This window comes from Cucurbita moschata, unplaced genomic scaffold (assembly GCF_002738365.1).
Source record: "Cucurbita moschata cultivar Rifu unplaced genomic scaffold, Cmos_1.0 Cmo_Scf00034, whole genome shotgun sequence".
In the NCBI taxonomy this organism is placed as follows: domain Eukaryota; kingdom Viridiplantae; phylum Streptophyta; class Magnoliopsida; order Cucurbitales; family Cucurbitaceae; genus Cucurbita; species Cucurbita moschata.
In genome coordinates this window covers 11,735-30,241 of record NW_019268550.1, presented here as the reverse complement: position 1 = coordinate 30,241, position 18,507 = coordinate 11,735, and the positions used below count along the sequence as shown (strand labels likewise).

General features: G+C 35.9%; 1 protein-coding gene across 1 annotated transcript in view; it reads left to right on the top strand.

The window, feature by feature from the left end:
* Positions 1-14,110, top strand: part of LOC111430657 (probable cytosolic oligopeptidase A) — a 17,245-nt gene extending 3,135 nt beyond the window's left edge. The window contains exons 5-17 of the mRNA XM_023066989.1: positions 1,183-1,326; positions 1,445-1,675; positions 1,744-1,834; positions 2,615-2,736; positions 6,551-6,658; positions 6,728-6,973; positions 7,755-7,900; positions 8,774-8,891; positions 11,470-11,629; positions 11,741-11,772; positions 12,976-13,041; positions 13,416-13,487; positions 13,762-14,110. Coding sequence (XP_022922757.1) covers positions 1,183-1,326; positions 1,445-1,675; positions 1,744-1,834; positions 2,615-2,736; positions 6,551-6,658; positions 6,728-6,973; positions 7,755-7,900; positions 8,774-8,891; positions 11,470-11,629; positions 11,741-11,772; positions 12,976-13,041; positions 13,416-13,487; positions 13,762-13,848 — 1,623 coding nt within the window. The 3' untranslated portion in view covers positions 13,849-14,110. The remainder of the gene's footprint in view (positions 1-1,182; positions 1,327-1,444; positions 1,676-1,743; positions 1,835-2,614; positions 2,737-6,550; positions 6,659-6,727; positions 6,974-7,754; positions 7,901-8,773; positions 8,892-11,469; positions 11,630-11,740; positions 11,773-12,975; positions 13,042-13,415; positions 13,488-13,761) is intronic.
* Positions 14,111-18,507: the final 4,397 nt, after the last annotated feature.

Sequence of the window (18,507 nt, the reverse complement as noted above, 5' to 3'; positions counted from 1 at the left end):
CCCCCAAAAAAAAAACAAAAAAGAACCTGGTCTCGAGTTTCATAAGGAAAAAATGAGGGTAGGTGGAAAGAAGTAAACAATCCTCCTCCAGAAATGGGATATTGTACTTCAGCCAATGGTTGCCAAAAACTCCAATTGATCTACCTTCAAATTTCAACAAGACGCCAAAAAAGAATACCACTTCAAGCCTAGGTGTTCTCAATCTCATAGAACAAATTAGATTGAGATTCTTGTTGCATTGTACTAATCTTCCAAAATTTCCAAATTGAACAATATTTTCTGCATTAGAAACCTGCCACTATTGACCCCAAGCAATACAACAATATTCTCCTCCACGTCAACTTCATGGTTCTATGGTTGTAGCTGGAGTATTTCCAAATTGAAATTTTCTTCCACAATAGTAAAGAGTTTCCCATACATAATAAAATTTCATTATCGTCGTCAAATAATTTGAAAAATGCAAAAGAAATTCAATGAATACATCATTTGAAGTTATATGATTGATGTTCTCCTTCGCACAGATTTTCTTCAGTGCATAGGTTCTTTTGGTTTGTGATTTCGCTGGAGGTTCTGTACACATTTTTGGTTATGATTTCTTGGACACTTTTTGTACTGTAGATGGGGAATAGTGTTCTTCAAATCCTTTGCTTCGGATTGGTATATTTTCAAATTCGTTCCAGTGCCTCAATCCTGATTCTACTGCTCATAAGCTATTTTCGTCCTTTTACTCTCCTTCCTGACTTTTCTCTCTTTTTTGTTGAATTTCTTGTGCTTCCTTTGAAAGCGTTGTTGTCAGCCACAATTTCCATCATACTTACAAAAGATGGTCATTAGTTACGGACTCTTTCTTGGTAGATGTCTGATTGTTAATCTGTCCCGAACTGCTATACAGTATTTGTTGGAATATTGGTAGAATCAAAACTTCAATGTGAATCTTGATAGTTTCTTTGATAAAATTGAGCATGAGCGACGCTATGACATTGAAATTCCTCTTTTGAATCACTTAAATCAGAATTCCAGCACCGTTTTGGAAGTATTTTTGACTTTCTTGCCTATACCAATGACTGTACTATTTCAAGAAAACAATTCTCTAGAGAATTGGAAAGACAACTAATCCTAATCTTAAATAATCATGGATTTGGCTAAGATACCCCAATTTACCATGATCCTACTATATCACAGGAGCTGGAAAGGTTATCTCATAAATTTGATGAAAATGTTTTGGATGCAACAAAGAAGTTCGAGAAGTTAATTGTTGATAAGCACGAAGTTGATGGATTGCCTTCTACTGCGCTAGGAATGGCAGCTCAAACAGCAGTTTCCAAGGTAATTCACTCAGTGATGTGCTTTGATTAAGTTATCTTTAAAATGGTTCAGAGTTTTACAGCATCAATTTGATGTTTGAGTCTTGCCAATTAATCTTTGATGTCTTTATTCTCATCAGGGTCACGAAAATGCTACTTCAGAAAATGGTCCATGGATAATTACGCTAGATGCTCCGTGTTATCTTTCTGTCATGCAACATGCTAAAAATCGATCCTTGCGGGAGGAAGTTTACTATGCTTATATAACCCGAGCCTCTAGTGGAGAAATGGACAATACATCAATAATTGACCAAATTTTGAAGCTTAGGTTGGAGAAGGCTAAGATTCTCAATTTCAATAACTATGCCGAGGTATGTTACGTATGTATATATTGTTTTTTTCCCAACTTATTTTTGCTTAGATGGTTGTAATTTGTTAGGTTAGCATGGAGACAAAAATGGCTACTGTTGAGAAAGCAGAAGAGCTTCTAGAAAAACTTCGTAGTGCTTCCTGGAATGCTGCAGTTCAAGGTAGGTCATTTTTGTTTTTGTACTCCTGTCTATGTTTTGCTTCTGGATCGTATTTTTTTTTCTGGATGTTTATGTTCACGTGTTGATGTTAAATTAGCCTTTGATGGCTAACCTTTGGTTTCTCCGGTTTGAGGGGAACTGGAGGGTGTTCAAAGGTGACAATTTCTTGCTCAAGGTACTGTGGGACTCAATTAGACGTTTTGTATCTATCAAGTGTTCTCTCTCTTGGCTCTCTAGTAATTATGATCTTTTACATATGATGAACAAGTTGAGTCCTTTTTATAATCCCGTGGTCTTGTGGGATATCTCATTTCCCCTCTTTGTATGAGTTTTTTTAGCATTTCTAATTGTCCTATAAAAAAAGAAAAGATGTTAACTAATTATTATATAATGTCATACAATAACAAAAAATCTTTGTATTTTTCACAAATATAAATAGTTCTGAGATCATTGTAATCATTTCTATATATTTAGTCATAGCCGAAGGTGCATATAACCATTGAAATTCTAACTACACTGTAATTTTTTCCTTTTCATTTCAGGAGTAGCCTATTAAGATATTCTAGCGCTTACATCTAAAACTAGTTGTTTAACCTGAAGGGAAGCACATTCTTTGGAATGAGTAGTCTTGTTTATCCCTTACTTTGGAATGAATATTTTTTGTTTTTATTAAAAAAACATTATTTTTCAAACTGACAAAACATTAGAAGTCAATTTGTTAATACTGAATGTTCCTGCTGGACAAGAATCTGAGGTTCTTTTTATTTGTGATGCCTATAGATTTGGAAGATCTGAAGGATTTTTCCAAAAAACAAGGTGCGGTAGAAGCTAATGATTTGAACCATTGGGACATCAGCTTTTGGAGTGAGAGGCTCCGGGAGTCAAAGTTTGATATCAACGAGGTTGGATCATTGTTTGTCTCTATTCCTATATAACCTGCTGCAATATCTATCATTTTAATCTGTCCAAAATTGATGTTACTATTTTTCAAAGTCGTTTTGCTTGCATGCATATATTTTTGTTGCGCTGTCAGGAAACAAATTTAATGATAAAATCAAGAAAGGTACAAATGGAGATGATGCAGAAGTTTCTTGAAAGTGAAGGAGTTCACAGAAAAGCATCCTAGTTGGCTTGAATTAATGACTACTGTAATTACAAAAAGAATCTGGATAGAGTTTACTAGTTGCCAGCTTTTGGTAGGGCTAATTCCTAATTATCCTATTTGAAAAGTTGTAGGGCTTTCCATAGATATCTCCTACATTAAACCATATAATTTTTGCCTTACCCCTAAAGTACTAGTTTGCAAGAGACTTCAGGAGCCGGTCTACTTGTCTATGAGCAACATATTTTCATTTTGGTTTAAACTCTGCAGTAATTTTGATCAAATCTGACAAACTCTGCAGTACCTCTTGATTATTCTTGGTTTTCAACTAGGGTTTTCTGCATGCAGCCTTTTGTTGTTGAGATTGGTCTTTCAAACTCTTGTGGAAGTTTTATATTAACATAGTTTCCTTTTGTTTTGTTATTTTCTGGTTGTGGAAGTTTTTCTTGGTTCTCTGTAGTGGTTCTTCTAGTGTTGGTTCTATTTCAATTTTCACTCCCTTGTGGAGTTATTTTATTTTATTTTTATATATTTTTTCCTTTAAGCATGATAAGTCCCTTCATTTATTCAATACAAAGTTTTATCCCTAATTCAAGGAACTTTTTGATGGGAGACCTGGTAATGAAAAGCAACATAGAAGGAACTACTTGGGGTACAGGGAGAAGATTGCCGTGCCTAAGAGAGGCAATGCAATTTTTTTAAGCATGGTTAATAATACCATCACCATGCTTTTTAAAGAATTTTGTTTGGAGAACTTTGATGTTCATGATTTCTTTTCCTTGGATGTGTTATGTTATCCCTACCCCTACTCCTAATTTTTTTAAAATTATTTTAATAGATGAAAAGATTCCAAATCGGTGAAACAACCTCCCAAAAGGAAAAAAAAAAAGAAAAAAAGAAACGACAGCAGCTAAATAAAAATGGGCTAAAACAACGGGGAACTCTAAAAATTGCTTTCGTCACCTTAACCTTTAGCCCTTTGCCTGATCATCACCTCCCAAACGGCTTGCAGCTGTTTGACTACCATCACTCTTGGCCAAGTTTAGGGTGAGAAACGACGTTGGGATGTAATTGCAAAAGAACTGACCCCACACCACCACTGTCTATCCGCCTCCACATCTTCTCCCCGAAACCACACTGCAGCCTCCTTTATTGAAGATCAACATTGCTGCTACCTCCTCCATTGAGCAAAACGCTGCTTCTGAAACCCTTCATCACCAGTATTCTACCCGTCGTGGATCTTAGAGTCGTGTCGTTGCCACCTCCTCTGTCGAACACCACATTGTTGCTGAAACCCTTCATCATCGGTTTTCTACCATCACAAGCCTCAGAAAGTGTTGTTTGGGGCTTATGAGTTGGATTTTAGATAAACAAAACGACCTAATCGTGAAGTATGAGTAGCTTTGAAACTTCCCGTGGGTTTTCTTCCATGAAACATCCTCACAACTGGTGAGCCCTAAACCCTAAACTTCCTTAGGGTTTTCTTCCATGACGCATCTTTACGATTGGCGAGCCCTTTTGACAAGCTCCTCCGACGAACAGATCACCGGTGACGATGGTTCTTGTGTAAAAAGCCATGCGAATATTTCGACCTTCACAAATAGATTACTGGCAAGCCCTTTTTGTCTGCCACGATTAAAATGCATGATTACCTCCATCACTATTGAAGAGAGAAAGCAGCCCTTTCCCATGATTGAATGGCTACTGAACGGTAGTACCAACAATATTTTCGATTGATTTTGAGAGCCCACAACCCCTTCGAAACTAAATCCGAGCACCTACGAAATGACACCTCCAGTTCTATGAGATCTAACTAAATTGAACACCTATCAGCAAGGATTTTGAATCGTTTTGGCCAGAAATCATTGACCGCACCACATCAAATACTTCAGAAATTCAAAACCATCATTAACAAAAGAGCTAAGCAATCAAGCTAGACGACATATATAGTGGAACAAGAATAAAGCTATCAAAGATCACTCGAGAGAATGCTTTTTTCCTATCATTGAATTGAGACTTTTTTCAATGGCTAACAACTTCATATTAGGTACTATTGGCTCCATTGAGCCAAAATTTTTTCAAGGAGAAACATTTCTCGGAACTGATCATTTGGATAGAAAAACTCATCCACAAGGGCACTATGACTGAAATCTCTTTGCTTCATGGAAACGATGGTCTTAATAAGTTTTTTATTCAAGTGGGCGAAGAACGAAAAGGTTCAATAACTTTCTTCAACCTCATTGAAAACTACTCCTCGCTGCCCACCAAAAAACCTGACCATCAACCAAATTCAAGACCCCAGAATAGAAGGAAGAGCACAAACATCTTTCTGACCAACACTAATGCGCTTTCGTAGAAAGCACTAAATCCATTTGGTGGGGAGAGCCTCATTCCACCGCCTTAGATTACTGATACCAAGTTTACCCAAGATATGAGGAAGCTTACCCAAGATATGAGGAAGTTGAGTTATCTTCCAATTCATGTTATCTATGTCACCATCCTCCTGTGTAGCTTCCAAAAAGGGTCTCTAAGAAAGTTTATCTAATGCGTGAGCTACCTTGATGGAAGATGAAACAAAGGTAGGTAATAGATAGACATATTAGATAAGAGTGCTGTGAATTAGAGCGTGCCTTCCATCTGTGGAGTAAAAGATTATTTCTAGCTATGCAATTTGCTGAGTTTTCTAAATAACATGCTGGCAAAAGAGAGGACTTGGTGGATTACCACTCGAAGGAAGATGAAAGTAAGTAGAGGGTAAGAGAAGATCCTGCTTTGCAACCAAACTTTGATGTTTCAGAAACTAAATCCTCAACAGAATATTAATTCCCAACTACTCACTCGTGCTGAAATTAACTTTAATCCCGAGGCTATTCAAAGGCTTTGATCAGGCTGAAAGATTGTCTAATGCAGTAGAATCCAATGCAGAGAACAATAGAGTATCTATCTGCAATTTGGGAGTGATTATAAGACTAATTGCTAATTCAAATAAAACATTAAGAACTTAGTACATCACTGGGAGATCTTTGGACTTCTATCCAGATAAATCATTCCCGGTTTGCTATAGCATATTTATTTGGAGAGAGAGAATTCAAACTAACTTTCCATTTATCTGAATGTTCGCTCTTCTGGTGGAACACAATCTCTTCAAATAATTCGTAGTTTGTTCCAGAAAGGCAAAATTCTTTCATAGACTTCGTCTACTGTCTCCTCATTAGTGTCTACAGCACATTCAACTTCTTTAATGGGATCATCATGTATTTGGGTACATATGATATTCATTCATCATTTTTATTTCCACTTTTCACTGAAGTTTATCAGACCATATTACTTATTCGGTAGTTTTCATTATTTGACTATTGTGTTTGGAAGAACTTGTAATCTATGCAGTTTGTTTTAATTCTTATCTTTCCCTGAATCCTTTCAATAAATGAATTGTTCAATGTAATTTTAATCCTCGAAGTTCATTAGATTATACTACTTTCTGGTCGTTTTCATTAATTGACTATTTAATTATATTGGATTCCACACAATAAGGTTTTAGTTTTATTGGATTTTGCATGCTTCATTTAGTTCTGTAGTTAACACCGCATTTCTTTTAAACAACTTATTTACAGGAAGAACTACGACCATTTTTCTCCTTGCCAAAGGTTATGGATGGCCTTTTCAGTCTTGCAAAGACACTTTTTGATATTGATATCGAATCAGCTGATGGTCTTGCTGCGGTATTTATCCCATTTATTTCATCTTATATACCCTACTTTGTATCTGCTTACTTGGCCACTTCTCTGTAGGTTTGGGATAAAGACGTAAAATTTTACCGTGTGAACAACTCTTCTGGAAGTCCCATTGCTTACTTCTATTTTGATCCATATACACGTCCATCAGAGAAAAGAGGAGGTGCATGGATGGATGAGGTTGTTTCACGAAGCTGTGTGTTAGCACAAGATGGTGCCCCAGCAAGGTTGCCCATTGCTCATATGGTGTGCAATCAAACACCACCAGTTGGAGAAAAGCCTAGTTTAATGACTTTTCGGGAGGTAAGGCTATTGATTTACTAATAATTGCATGTGTCTTAGGGATTGAGGTTGAAGTACATTTTATGTGCTTTCAAGTAGTCAACAACTTGCTAAAGGACATTTGATCACAGTATGTCCTCTCTTGCTCTCCCCCCTCCTCAATTTCCTTTAACCCCACACCTAGTCCATGTGCTACTAACTTTGCTCATGGCGTTACTCATCTATAATATGCTTAGTTTTGTTGGAATTTATGTGTTAAAATTTCGTAATTAATTATTTAATTTTTAATAACAATTTTTATTATTTTATTTGCAATTTAATTCGTATGAAAATCGAAGGTTATTAATGTAATCTTGAGTTGACATACAAGAGAAACATGGTCAAGTAATAACCTAAATGATCTATAGTATATGGATAAGGTAGGTGCTTTATCCTGGTAACACTATTGGTACCGCCTACTTTATAATTGTTACAAATGATTTGGTCCAAATCGTTCAAGTGGAGACGTATGAGTAGGGGTACCCTATGCAATGAGTTTGTATAAGATTGGACCACGAAATATTTAATCTTTCTTTTTAAATTCGTTAATTGAGAAGATTAATATTTCACATGATTAGTATTTCAAATATTTCATAGAAGACTTGTATTTGTTGATTACAGGAGTTCTCCAATATTTGGTTACACCAGATATATATTCTTCAATGAATCTAATTGTTTGAAAGTCATTTCTTATATAAAAGGATCTAAATTGTTATTAAGCAACCTTTGTCATTCCTTCTGAAGTGCTTGACATCTTTTACAGGTAGAGACAGTATTCCACGAATTTGGTCATGCACTTCAGCATATGTTGACAAAACAAGATGAAGGTTTAGTTGCTGGTATTCGTGGGATAGAATGGGATGCTGTTGAATTGCCATCTCAGTTCATGGAAAACTGGTGTTATCATAGGTAATTTTGTTAGTTCTATGTATCATAATTCTTTTTGAGGAAAATGGTTCGACTTAGGTTGCATTTTTGTCCTTAGCGTGGTGTAATTCAAATGGGAGGAAGTTTTTTTTTTTTCGAAAATGAAACAAATCTATCCTTGGTTAAGAGAAGAATACAAAGGAAAAAAAAAAAAAACATACTACAATGAGTTGAGTAGACTGGTAAGAGACAAGTAAAAAGTAGAAAATGCACGAGATAAAGAAGAGAATTTTTGAAGCTAATACAATCAAATGTTCATAGGATACAAACTCAGGAAGGGAGTGGGAAAAAGAAGAAGAAACATAATATGATTTTGAAGCTAATACAATCAAATGTGAAGGACCAAGAAACAAAAAAAATCCAACAAACGAGAGCTCAATTTCAAAGAGACCTTAAAAAACAACCACAAGAACTGATGACTTGAACCAAAAATAGAAAACGTTGGCCAAAATCCTTAGGCTAAGCTGATGACTTATAATAAATTTAATTATGTTGATACTTTAATATAGAGCTTCTTTTTTACCTTTTTTTTTTTTTTTGCTATAGGTTATTTATTTATTATGTGGTGTAAATGTTTTGTTTTTGCTTTTCCATCACTATAGCCTCCTCTTCTCTTCTACCTAATTGGCAAGTTTTTTTTTTTGTTTTTGTAATTCCTTTAAATTGTATTTTATCAACTTCTATTTTGTGATTTCATATCGTGAATATCCTGAATGATATTGTTTCTAGTTAAAAAATAAAAAGCACTAACGTTCTCAATAGCTTAAATTTTTGCCATTCCAATATAGTGTGATCTTTCTATTTCTCCTTGGCTGATTAACTGATCCATTGTTATGAATCTTGTAACTTCTGTAGAGAGACTTTGATGAGCATTGCGAAGCACTATGAAACAGGGGAAAGCCTCCCTGAAGAAGTTTACTTCAAACTTCTTACAGCTAGGACATTTCGTGCAGGTTCCTTGAGTCTTCGTCAGGTCAGTAATGTTTTAGGTATTGTATCATTATTTTATGGCCCTTGCTTTTGTCTTGTATATTTTCGGTTTTATTACATGGACAACATAGTTTGCTTGTTTTTTTTAGTCATATGTTTAGTTCATTTCATTGTGTTCTTTCCTGCTCAAGTTTTCATTTTTACCATGTTACCACTATTTTGCATGTGCAACTTCGCTCATGTATTCATTTTTATGCAATCGTCTTCCCTTTCGATCATCCTTTTTCTGAACTAAGGCTTCGGCTACGACTTCCCATCGTCTATTATATGGTTTTTGTATGCCATCTTCGTGTCCTTTTCCACCTTCCTTGCATATGTGCTTGCTTCTATATTTTTCTTTGTTGTTTTTGCTGGCTTCCACATCTTTGCTCATGATTCCATGGATTAGCATGCAGGGTCTAAGTATCTGTATGGGTTTTTTTTTTTTGCTTAATTTCACTTTTTTGGGTGAATTCTTGATTTTATTGAATTTTATTCGCATGATATACCATTTGACAAACTAATTTTTTCAACACACTTTTGTCGTCTTTCATCCCCCCATTCTATCATCTATCTTCCAATCAATTGCCTGCATCGGTTCAAAGTTTTTGACCTTGAGAATTCTAAGCGTCTCCAAATGGAGAATGCATCATCATTGATGGTAAAAGAAATCCAGACTTCTTGTGGTTAATTATGCTTTATGTTTCTTCAACAAGATCGGTAGGATTGAATAGATTGTCTAGGTTGTGTTTATGTGTTTACCCAGGGAGGGTGAGAGGAGGGGAGAATGGTATCATCGAATTGTAGATGAATTATAGATGAGTTAGGAACATGTAAGTTGTAAGGATTCCTCTAGATACAACGCAAGACAACAGTTGGCTGGCCACTATTCTGTTTATTTAATTATTTTTATTTTTATAATAAAAATGAAAAACTGTTTCATTGAGAAGAAAGAAATGAATACAACGACATACAAAAGGAATGCCTACAAAAGGGCTCTAGTCAAGTAAAATGAAACTAAGAGTGTAATTACAAAAAGGCTTGGTCACCGAACCCTGAGAGGAACATAGAATATAAAAAAGGACCATACATCGTGTGAAACCTTTCTCAAACCCGAAATATCCTATCATTTCTTTCATCCTATAGATTCTACAAAATAGCGATCACCCTAGCCTGCCACAAAAGGAGCCCTTACTTACAGAGAGGAAAATGGAGAAGAAGATCCTCGATAGTCTCCCTGCAACTCTGAAAGTTGGTAAAACAAAAATTGAACCCTTCAAAGAAGCTACTCCAAATGACAGTCTGGCAAAATCATTACTCCAAAAAAAGATGATCAAGTCCTTTGTCGTCCTCCAATACAAAATACATTCAAATCACTCAAAACGCCGTGGACTCCTAGCCAATATTCTATCGAAGGTGTTAACTCTTCAATGTAAAACCACGCATATGGTGTTTCTTTGACCACGAATATGAAGAGGAAACGGATCAGTGTGTATTTTTGTCGAAGGACCCTAAGTTGCTAAAAACCTTAATTTGTTGTTTATAATGATGAAAAATTGGTGTTGGAGATGCATGCCCAATTCATGGAAGCTGATGTTGTCCGTAAAGAAGTTTCAAGATTTTTCTAAAGAAGTTAGTAGCAAATCCATCTGGGTTTAGGGGACTTATCTGTACCAAGTTCGTTGACAGAATGCCAAAGCTTCTCCAGTTAAATTTATGCAACGTTAGGATGGAAGAAACTAATATTTCATCACCCTTATTCAGCCTTTTGTGCATGCGTTTCTGCTGTCATAATGCTTCTTCCTCAGCTAATTGGGAGGGACAGAAGCGGCTCTTTGATAGAAGTTTGGAGCTGTTTGTGACTTGGCTATAAAGGGCCGGCATCCTCTAAGAGTCAATCCTGCAGACTTCTTGGCACCTTTTGAGTTTCAGGTTTTCCACGTAATGTTAAAACAGATATTAATACGCTTCTTTGTGGTTTGCGTTTGAAAGCTTGAACCCTTTGGAGGTTTGTGGGTTGTGCTTTATTCTGAGAAGTTGGAGGTACGTGGTTTGTGTTTTATTTTGAGAAGTTGGGTTGGTAAGAAACAAGACTCTCTCAAACAGACAAAACAGAACAAGAAATTTGGAATTTTGTAGTTTTTGCATCTCTTTCTTGAATATTCTTCTCAATACTCATTGTGGGTGGTGTCTTATTAGCATCATGACCAATATCGCAAGGGATCTCTTTTTTAGAGACAGTTGCACGAGTTTTTTTCACTATTCCTTTGTTAGTTTCTCCCCTCTTCTTTTGACCCTAAGCTAAGTCTTATTTTTTTGTTTTTTGTTTTTGCCTATTGGGGCCCTCTTTCTTTAAACTCCATAGACAATGTAGAGGGAGTTTTTTTTTTTTTTGCACAGTTATTCTTGGTGGGGGAGGTACACTTTTTTATTTGTTATTATTTTTTTTTAATATTCTCCTTAACGACATGCTTCTTATCATAAAAGGAAAAGATACAGGTTTGATGATTGCAAGCACACGTGAATGTGCCAACAAAACAATAAACAATTTTGATTCTCCTGCTGGCTATTGTAATTTGCAGCTTAGGTTTGCAAGTGTTGATTTGGAGCTTCACACTAAATATGTTCCTGGCGAGCCTGAGTTGATCTATGCGGTTGACCAAAGAGTGTGCAAACAAACACAAGTGCTACCTCCTTTAGCAGATGATAAATTCCTGTGTAGTTTCAGCCATATTTTTGCAGGTTCGTCTTTGAACGTTTATCAAATATTTGGTATAAAAGCTCCTCCATTCCATTTGATTCCTATATTATAAAGTAGTCATGAACTTCTATTCTTGTTCTTCTTTCCTTTAGGTGGATATGCCGCAGGATATTACAGTTATAAGGTATGCCTTTTTCACAAGCCGTATCTTTTATTTTTGACTTGATTGTGTTGCAAAGCAGCATTCTGGATTGACTATTTGTTTTGCAGGATATTTATATCAATTTATGATGGAGGAAGTTAACTATCAATATTGATTATTTTGCAACTATGCATAAATGTTTTGAGAACAACTTTCATAGTAGTTAATCCAAAAATATTTTAACTGTTTATTATTGTTGAAAATTGGAACTTCTAAACAGCTCCCTTATTTATAATGGTAGTCAATTACATATATACATACTCTTGAAAATTTTTGTCTTGTGGAAGAATACGAGAATCTTGTACCGCCTTTTCCATATTGTCTGAAATGCTTCATGGAGGGCCATTTTTTGTCCTTGTATAAAATTACTTGTTTTATCCTCCTGTCCTAACACTTAAGCTAGCAATGGAGCTATTGCTTAGGACTTCTGTATGGGTGTTCTGTGGAGCTAACTGTCCCAAAAAGTTGAACTCCTTATTTGGTCACTCGTTGGGTGGGATCAATATATGACATTCCTCCCGTCAGCCTCTCTCTCTTTTTTTAATTTTCATTTTATTTTTAATCTAATACTAAGGATAAAACGTTCTAGACAAATCTTCAAAAGAAGTAAGGAAGGAAAAATGCCAAAGGAAAACAAAGAAGCCTAGGAAGAGTGAATAAAATCCCCCCAAGCAATACAAATATCACATTGGGAATAATTTTCAAAAAACAATGCTTTTATGTTTTCTCATTGCTTTTATGTTTTCTCGTGGAGGGCTATGCCTCTGAAAGTACTATAGAGGATACTACTGGTCGTCATCCGTCCTACCTTAAAGTTTTATTCTTGCAAAGCCATTGTTTATCAAAATGTTTCTCAATGTTCAAAATATTTTCTTTGACCACGTTTTTTTTAACCATTTTGTTAGACACGTGGGTGAAGGTTGTGAGATAGGGCCATTGTGTCATAGACGATCTTAGTTTAAGTTGGCTGTCTTGCTTGTGGGCAAGTGCAAGTGTTGCACCACTGCTTTGTAAATCACGTTTAGCAAGTGCACTTCATAAGTTTATATTTATTACTTTTTATTACAATGAGAAATTTTACAATCTATTCTAATCTTGCTGTGAAGTGTTCGAATGACTGGGACTCTTTTCCAATCTAATGTTTTCTCCCGTTAAATCCTACTCGTAACAATTGATGTGTTGCAGTGGGCGGAGGTTTTGTCGGCAGATGCCTTTTCTGCATTTGAGGATGCTGGTTTGAATGATAGCAAGGTATGTTGGAATGTGTTTGTTATTATTGTTGACCTTGTTCTTGAATTTTACGTTTACTTATCGAGTATCCTATCTACGTTGGGCTTGCCTTCATGGAGATTGGTTAAATGCGGGCTTGTCTTCATGGAGATTGGTTAAATGCTTTACTTCAATATCTACTATAGTCTTAGAGCTTGAGGTTTGCCACGTTATATGAATGGACACTATTGTGCAGCATGCCTGATTAAACAAGCAAAATGAGTCGAACCTCAAGTGGGCCCATGCCTAATTAGCTTTTTTGGGGCATAATGCTTGTGCCTCGATTAATTTTTCTTTTTGTTTGCATTTCTGATTCTCTATTTTCTTTCTCCATTTTTTTTTTCTTTCATCTATAGGCTGTAAAGGAAACTGGTCATAGATTCCGAGAAACCATTCTTGCCCTTGGAGGGGGAAGAGCTCCATTGGAGGTGAGATAGTTAAATTTAATTTCTGTTGGAAGTAATCATTATTGAAGTTTGTCAGAATTGATGTTTTTATATGTTAGAAACAAACTAATCCTAGTTCGATCTAATATCTTCTAGCAAATTCATATTAATTTGGCCTATGAAGTTGTGCTATTCAAACTAATCACAAAATTTCCCTCTCTCAATATACATTTTTAATAAATTACAGTTATTGTCGAAGAAAAGGATCTTTAAGATGTGGTGAATGTTGACTAACTGAACGGTTTCTATTATTTAGGTTTTTGTTGAATTTCGAGGGCGGGAACCTTCACCAGAACCACTGCTCCGGCACAGTGGCCTTTTGCCTGGCTCAGCGGCTGCATGATTTTCACTTGATTAGATATGTTTGATGGTGAGACTGCTTTCCATTGAATACCGTTACATAAATAGTTGGTGCTTTCATTTCTGTTTGGGCAATTCTTGTTTTATTCTGAGATGAAAAAAACTGGTTATACCCTTTCTCCTATTGCGATGATAGAGTTGAAATAGGCAGGTGGTTTAGACAAGAATGTGAACTTTCGTGTTGAAGTTTGATAAGCGGGGGATTGAATTATTTCAAACCATCAAATGCGTTTCGAATTTGTTAATTACGTTATTTTCACTTATTATTCCTTCAGTTGAAGTTGATCAAAGCCCATACATCTAACATAAAAATAACACAATAAAAGAGTGGGGAGGAGGATGTTATGAGCATGACGCGTGCTTTAGTTAGCTACTACATCTCTCAGGGTTTAACGTCATGCAGAGAGCTTTCGAGCTATCAAACAATGCAATTAGTCGTGAACCAGAAAAACCATACTCTAGCAAACACTACTTCCAAGCCTAAACGAAAGAAAGAACGGCAGCAAAGAGAATAGTTTGTATTGATACTTTCAAGCCTAAGAAGCACAAGTCCTCATTATTATATCTCAAATAAATGGTTTTGTATGGGAAGTGGTTGACTTATGGTTTTCTATGTGTTTGTTATCGATCTTTGACCTCTCACTTGATGAGTTTAGACATTATTTTGAATTTAATAATTCAATACAACACTGGGGTTTGGGGTTTGGGGTTTGGGGTTTGGGCTTTAGAGTTTAGGGTTGGGTGTTTGGGGGTTCAGTTTGTTTGGTGTTTGGTGTTTAGGGTTTTAGGCCATAGGTTTTTAGGGTGTAGGGTGTAGGGTTGAACTAATTTTCTTGAACGACCTCATAGGTTTTAGGGTTTAGGGTTGAATCAATTTTCTTGAACAACTAGTGAATTTAGTAAGAGACTAAAATTGAGAACTTTTCTGAACACGATGGTACACTTAAGGAAAAGCATTTGAAAATGGTGAGGGTGGTTTTTTTCTTGAATACATGTGTCAAACTTATCAAATATGAACGTTTCATACAATGCTGTTGAAAAATATTGAAACTTATCAAATTTAGTGACTTTTATAGTGACTTTAATAAGAGACAAATGAATTCCCCTGTTTTACTCCTAAAATGAGAATTCCCCCTGTTTTACTCTTATTACATCTTTAGTGAATTTAATAAGAGAATAAAATGAGAAAACAACTTTTCAACGATCCCATGACCTTCGTTTCAAATAAGAAAAAAAGTCTAATGGTACACCTATGAAAAATGACTCGTAAATGACCTAAAAAATGAAAGTATTTAAGGTTGGTTTTTATACTAAACACGTGTAATTATTCCTTATTTTACTCTTAATACAATCTCTAGTGAGTTTAGTAAGAGACTAAAAGGAGAAAACATATTTCTGAACGACTTAATCACCCTCGTTTGAAAAAGGAAAAAAATTGTCTATGGTACACCAATGGAAAATAACTCGAAAATGTTTCGAAAATGGAAGTATTTAAGGTTGGATTTATTACTAAATATATGTGTCAAATTTATCAAATTTGAACGTTCCTTACAATTTCATTGAAAAATATTTAACGTAACTTAGTTTTTTTACCTAATGATTAAAGTGTTTTCATTAGGGACTTCTCGAGAGGGTTCAAATTGTGTGGTCTTATAAGCAAGAAAACATGTTTTTTTCTTCCTTATTTTACTCTAAGTACAATCTAGTGAATTTAGTAAGGGATTAAAAAGAGAAAACAACTTTTATGAACGACTTAATGACCCTCGTCTGAAAGAGGAAAAGAAAGAAACAATGGTACACCTATGAAAAATGACTGGAAAATTAAAGTATTTAAGTTTGGTTTTTCTACCAAACAAATGAGTCAAATTCAGAAAATTTAAACGATCCTTACGGTTTCGTTGAAAAAAATGTTGAAAAATAGGGTTTAAGGGTCTAGGGTCTAGGGTCTAGGGTTTTAGGGTCTAGGGTTTTAGGGTCTAGGGTTTAGGGTTTTAGGGTTTTAGGGTTTTAGGGTCTAGGGTTTAGGGTCTAGGGTCTAGGGTTTTAGGGTCTAGGGTTTTAGGGTTTTAGGGTCTAGGGTTTAGGGTTTTAGGGTTTTAGGGTTTTAGGGTCTAGGGTTTAGGGTTTTAGGGTTTTAGGGTCTAGGGTTTAGGGTTTTAGGGGTCTAGGGTCTAAGGTCTAGGGTCTAGGGTCTAGGGTCTAGGTCTAGGGTCTAGGATCTAGGGTCTAGGGTTTTAGGGTTTTAGGGTTTTAGGGTTTTAGGGTTTAGGGTTTAGGGTTTAGGGTTTAGAGTTTTAGGGTTTTAAGGTTTTAGGGTTTAGGGTTTAGGGTTTTAGGGTTTAGGGTTTAGGGTTTAGGGTCAGGGTTATGCTTAGGACAATCTTTAGGGGATATGGTATGATACTAATACGAGAAAACAACTTTTCAGATTGAGTTAACGACCCTGTCTCAACGGGGAAAAAAGTTCCTAAGTTAACACCTATGGAATTTGAGTGCAAAATGGCCCGGAAGCGAAAGTGAAAAAAATTCGTATTTGAGCCATTTATATGTGTAAGATTCTTAAAGTTGAGCGTTTCCTTACAGATTCGTCGAAAAACATCGAAAGAAACAAAGGTTTTTCAGATAGTGATTCGGGTGACTCCACAAGGGTCTTTCTATGAGGGTTTAGGTTGTGAAGTCTTGTCTACACGGGTAAATGCTTTTTTTCTTCCATATTTCAAACTTAGGACAATCTTTAGTGACTATGGTATGATACTAAAACGAGAAAACAACTTTTCAGATCGAGTTAACGACCCTGTCTCAACGGGGAAAAAAGTTCCTAAGTTAACACCTATGGAATTTGAGTGCAAAATGGCCCGGAAGCGAAAGTGAAAAAAATTCGTATTTGAGCCATTTATATGTGTAAGATTCTTAAAGTTGAGCGTTTCCTTACAGATTCGTCGAAAAACATCGAAAGAAACAAAGGTTTTTCAGATAGTGATTCGGGTGCCTCCACGAGGGTCTTTCCATGAGGGTTGAGGTTGTGAAGTCTTGTCGACACGAGTAAATGTTTTTTTTCTTCCATATTTCAAGCTTAGGACAATCTTTAGTGGATATGGTATGATACTAAAACGAGAAAACAACTTTTCAGATCGAGTTAACGACCCTGTCTCAACGGGGAAAAAAGTTCCTAAGTTAACACCTATGGAATTTGAGTGCAAAATGGCCCTGAAGCGAAAGTGGAAAAAATTCGTATTTGAGCCATTTATATGTGTAAGATTCTTAAAGTTGAGCGTTTCCTTACCGATTCGTCGAAAACATCGAAAGAAACAAAGGTTTTTCAGATAGTGATTCGGTGCCTCAACGAGGGTCTTTCCATGAGGGTTGAGGTTGTGAAGTCTTGTCGACACGAGTAAATGTTTTTTTTCTTCCATATTTCAAGCTTAGGACAATCTTTAGTGGATGGTATGATACTAAAACGAGAACACAACTTTTCAGATCGAGTTAACGACCCTGTCTCAACGAGGAATAAAGTTCCTAAGTTAACACCTATGGAATTTGAGTGCAAAATGGCCCGGAAGCGAAAGTGAAAAAAATAAAGTTCCTAAGTTAACACCTATGGAATTTGAGTGCAAAATGGCCCGGAAGCGAAAGTGAAAAAAATTCGTATTTGAGCCATTTATATGTGTAAGATTCTTTAAGTTGAGCGTTTCCTTACAGATTCGTCGAAAAACATCGAAAGAAACAAAGGTTTTTCTGATAGTGATTCGGGTGCCTCCACGAGGGTCTTTCCATGAGGGTTAAGGTTGTGAAGTCTTGTCGACAAGAGTAAATTATTTTTTTTCTTCCATATTTTAAGCTTAGGACAATCTTTAGTGGATATGGTATGATACTAAAACGAGAAAACATCTTTTCAGATCGAGTTAACGACCCTGTCTCAATGGGCAAAAAAGTTCCTATGTTAACACCTATGGATTTTGAGTGCAAAATGGCCCGGAAGCGAAAGTGAAAAATATTCGTATTTTAACCATTTATATGTGTAAGATTCTTAAACTTGAGCGTTTCCTTACAGATTCGTCGAAAAACATCGAAAGAAACAAAGGTTTTTCAGATAGTGATTCGGGTGCCTCCACGAGGGTCTTTCCATGAGGGTTGAGGTTGTGAAGTCTTGTCGACACGAGTAAATGTTTTTTTTCTTCCATATTTTAAGCTTAGGACAATCTTTAGTGGATATGGTATGATACTAAAACGAGAAAACAACTTTTCAGATCGAGTTAACGACCCTGTCTCAACGGGGAAAAAAGTTCCTAAGTTAACACCAATGGAATTTGAGTGCAAAATGGCCCGGAAGCGAAAGTAAAAAAAATTCGTATTTGAGCCATTTATATGTGAAAGATTCTTAAAGTTGAGCGTTTCCTTGCAGATAAGTCGAAAATCATCGAAAGAAACAAAGGTTTTTCAGATAGTGATTCGGGTTCCTCCACGAGGGTCTTTCCATGAGGGTTGAGGTTGTGAAGTCTTGTCGACACGAGTAAATGTTTTTTTACTTCCATATTTCAAGCTTAGGACAATCTTTAGTGGATATGGTATGATACTAAAACGAGAAAACAACTTTTCAGATCGAGTTAACGACCCTGTCTCAACGGGGAAAAAAGTTCCTAAG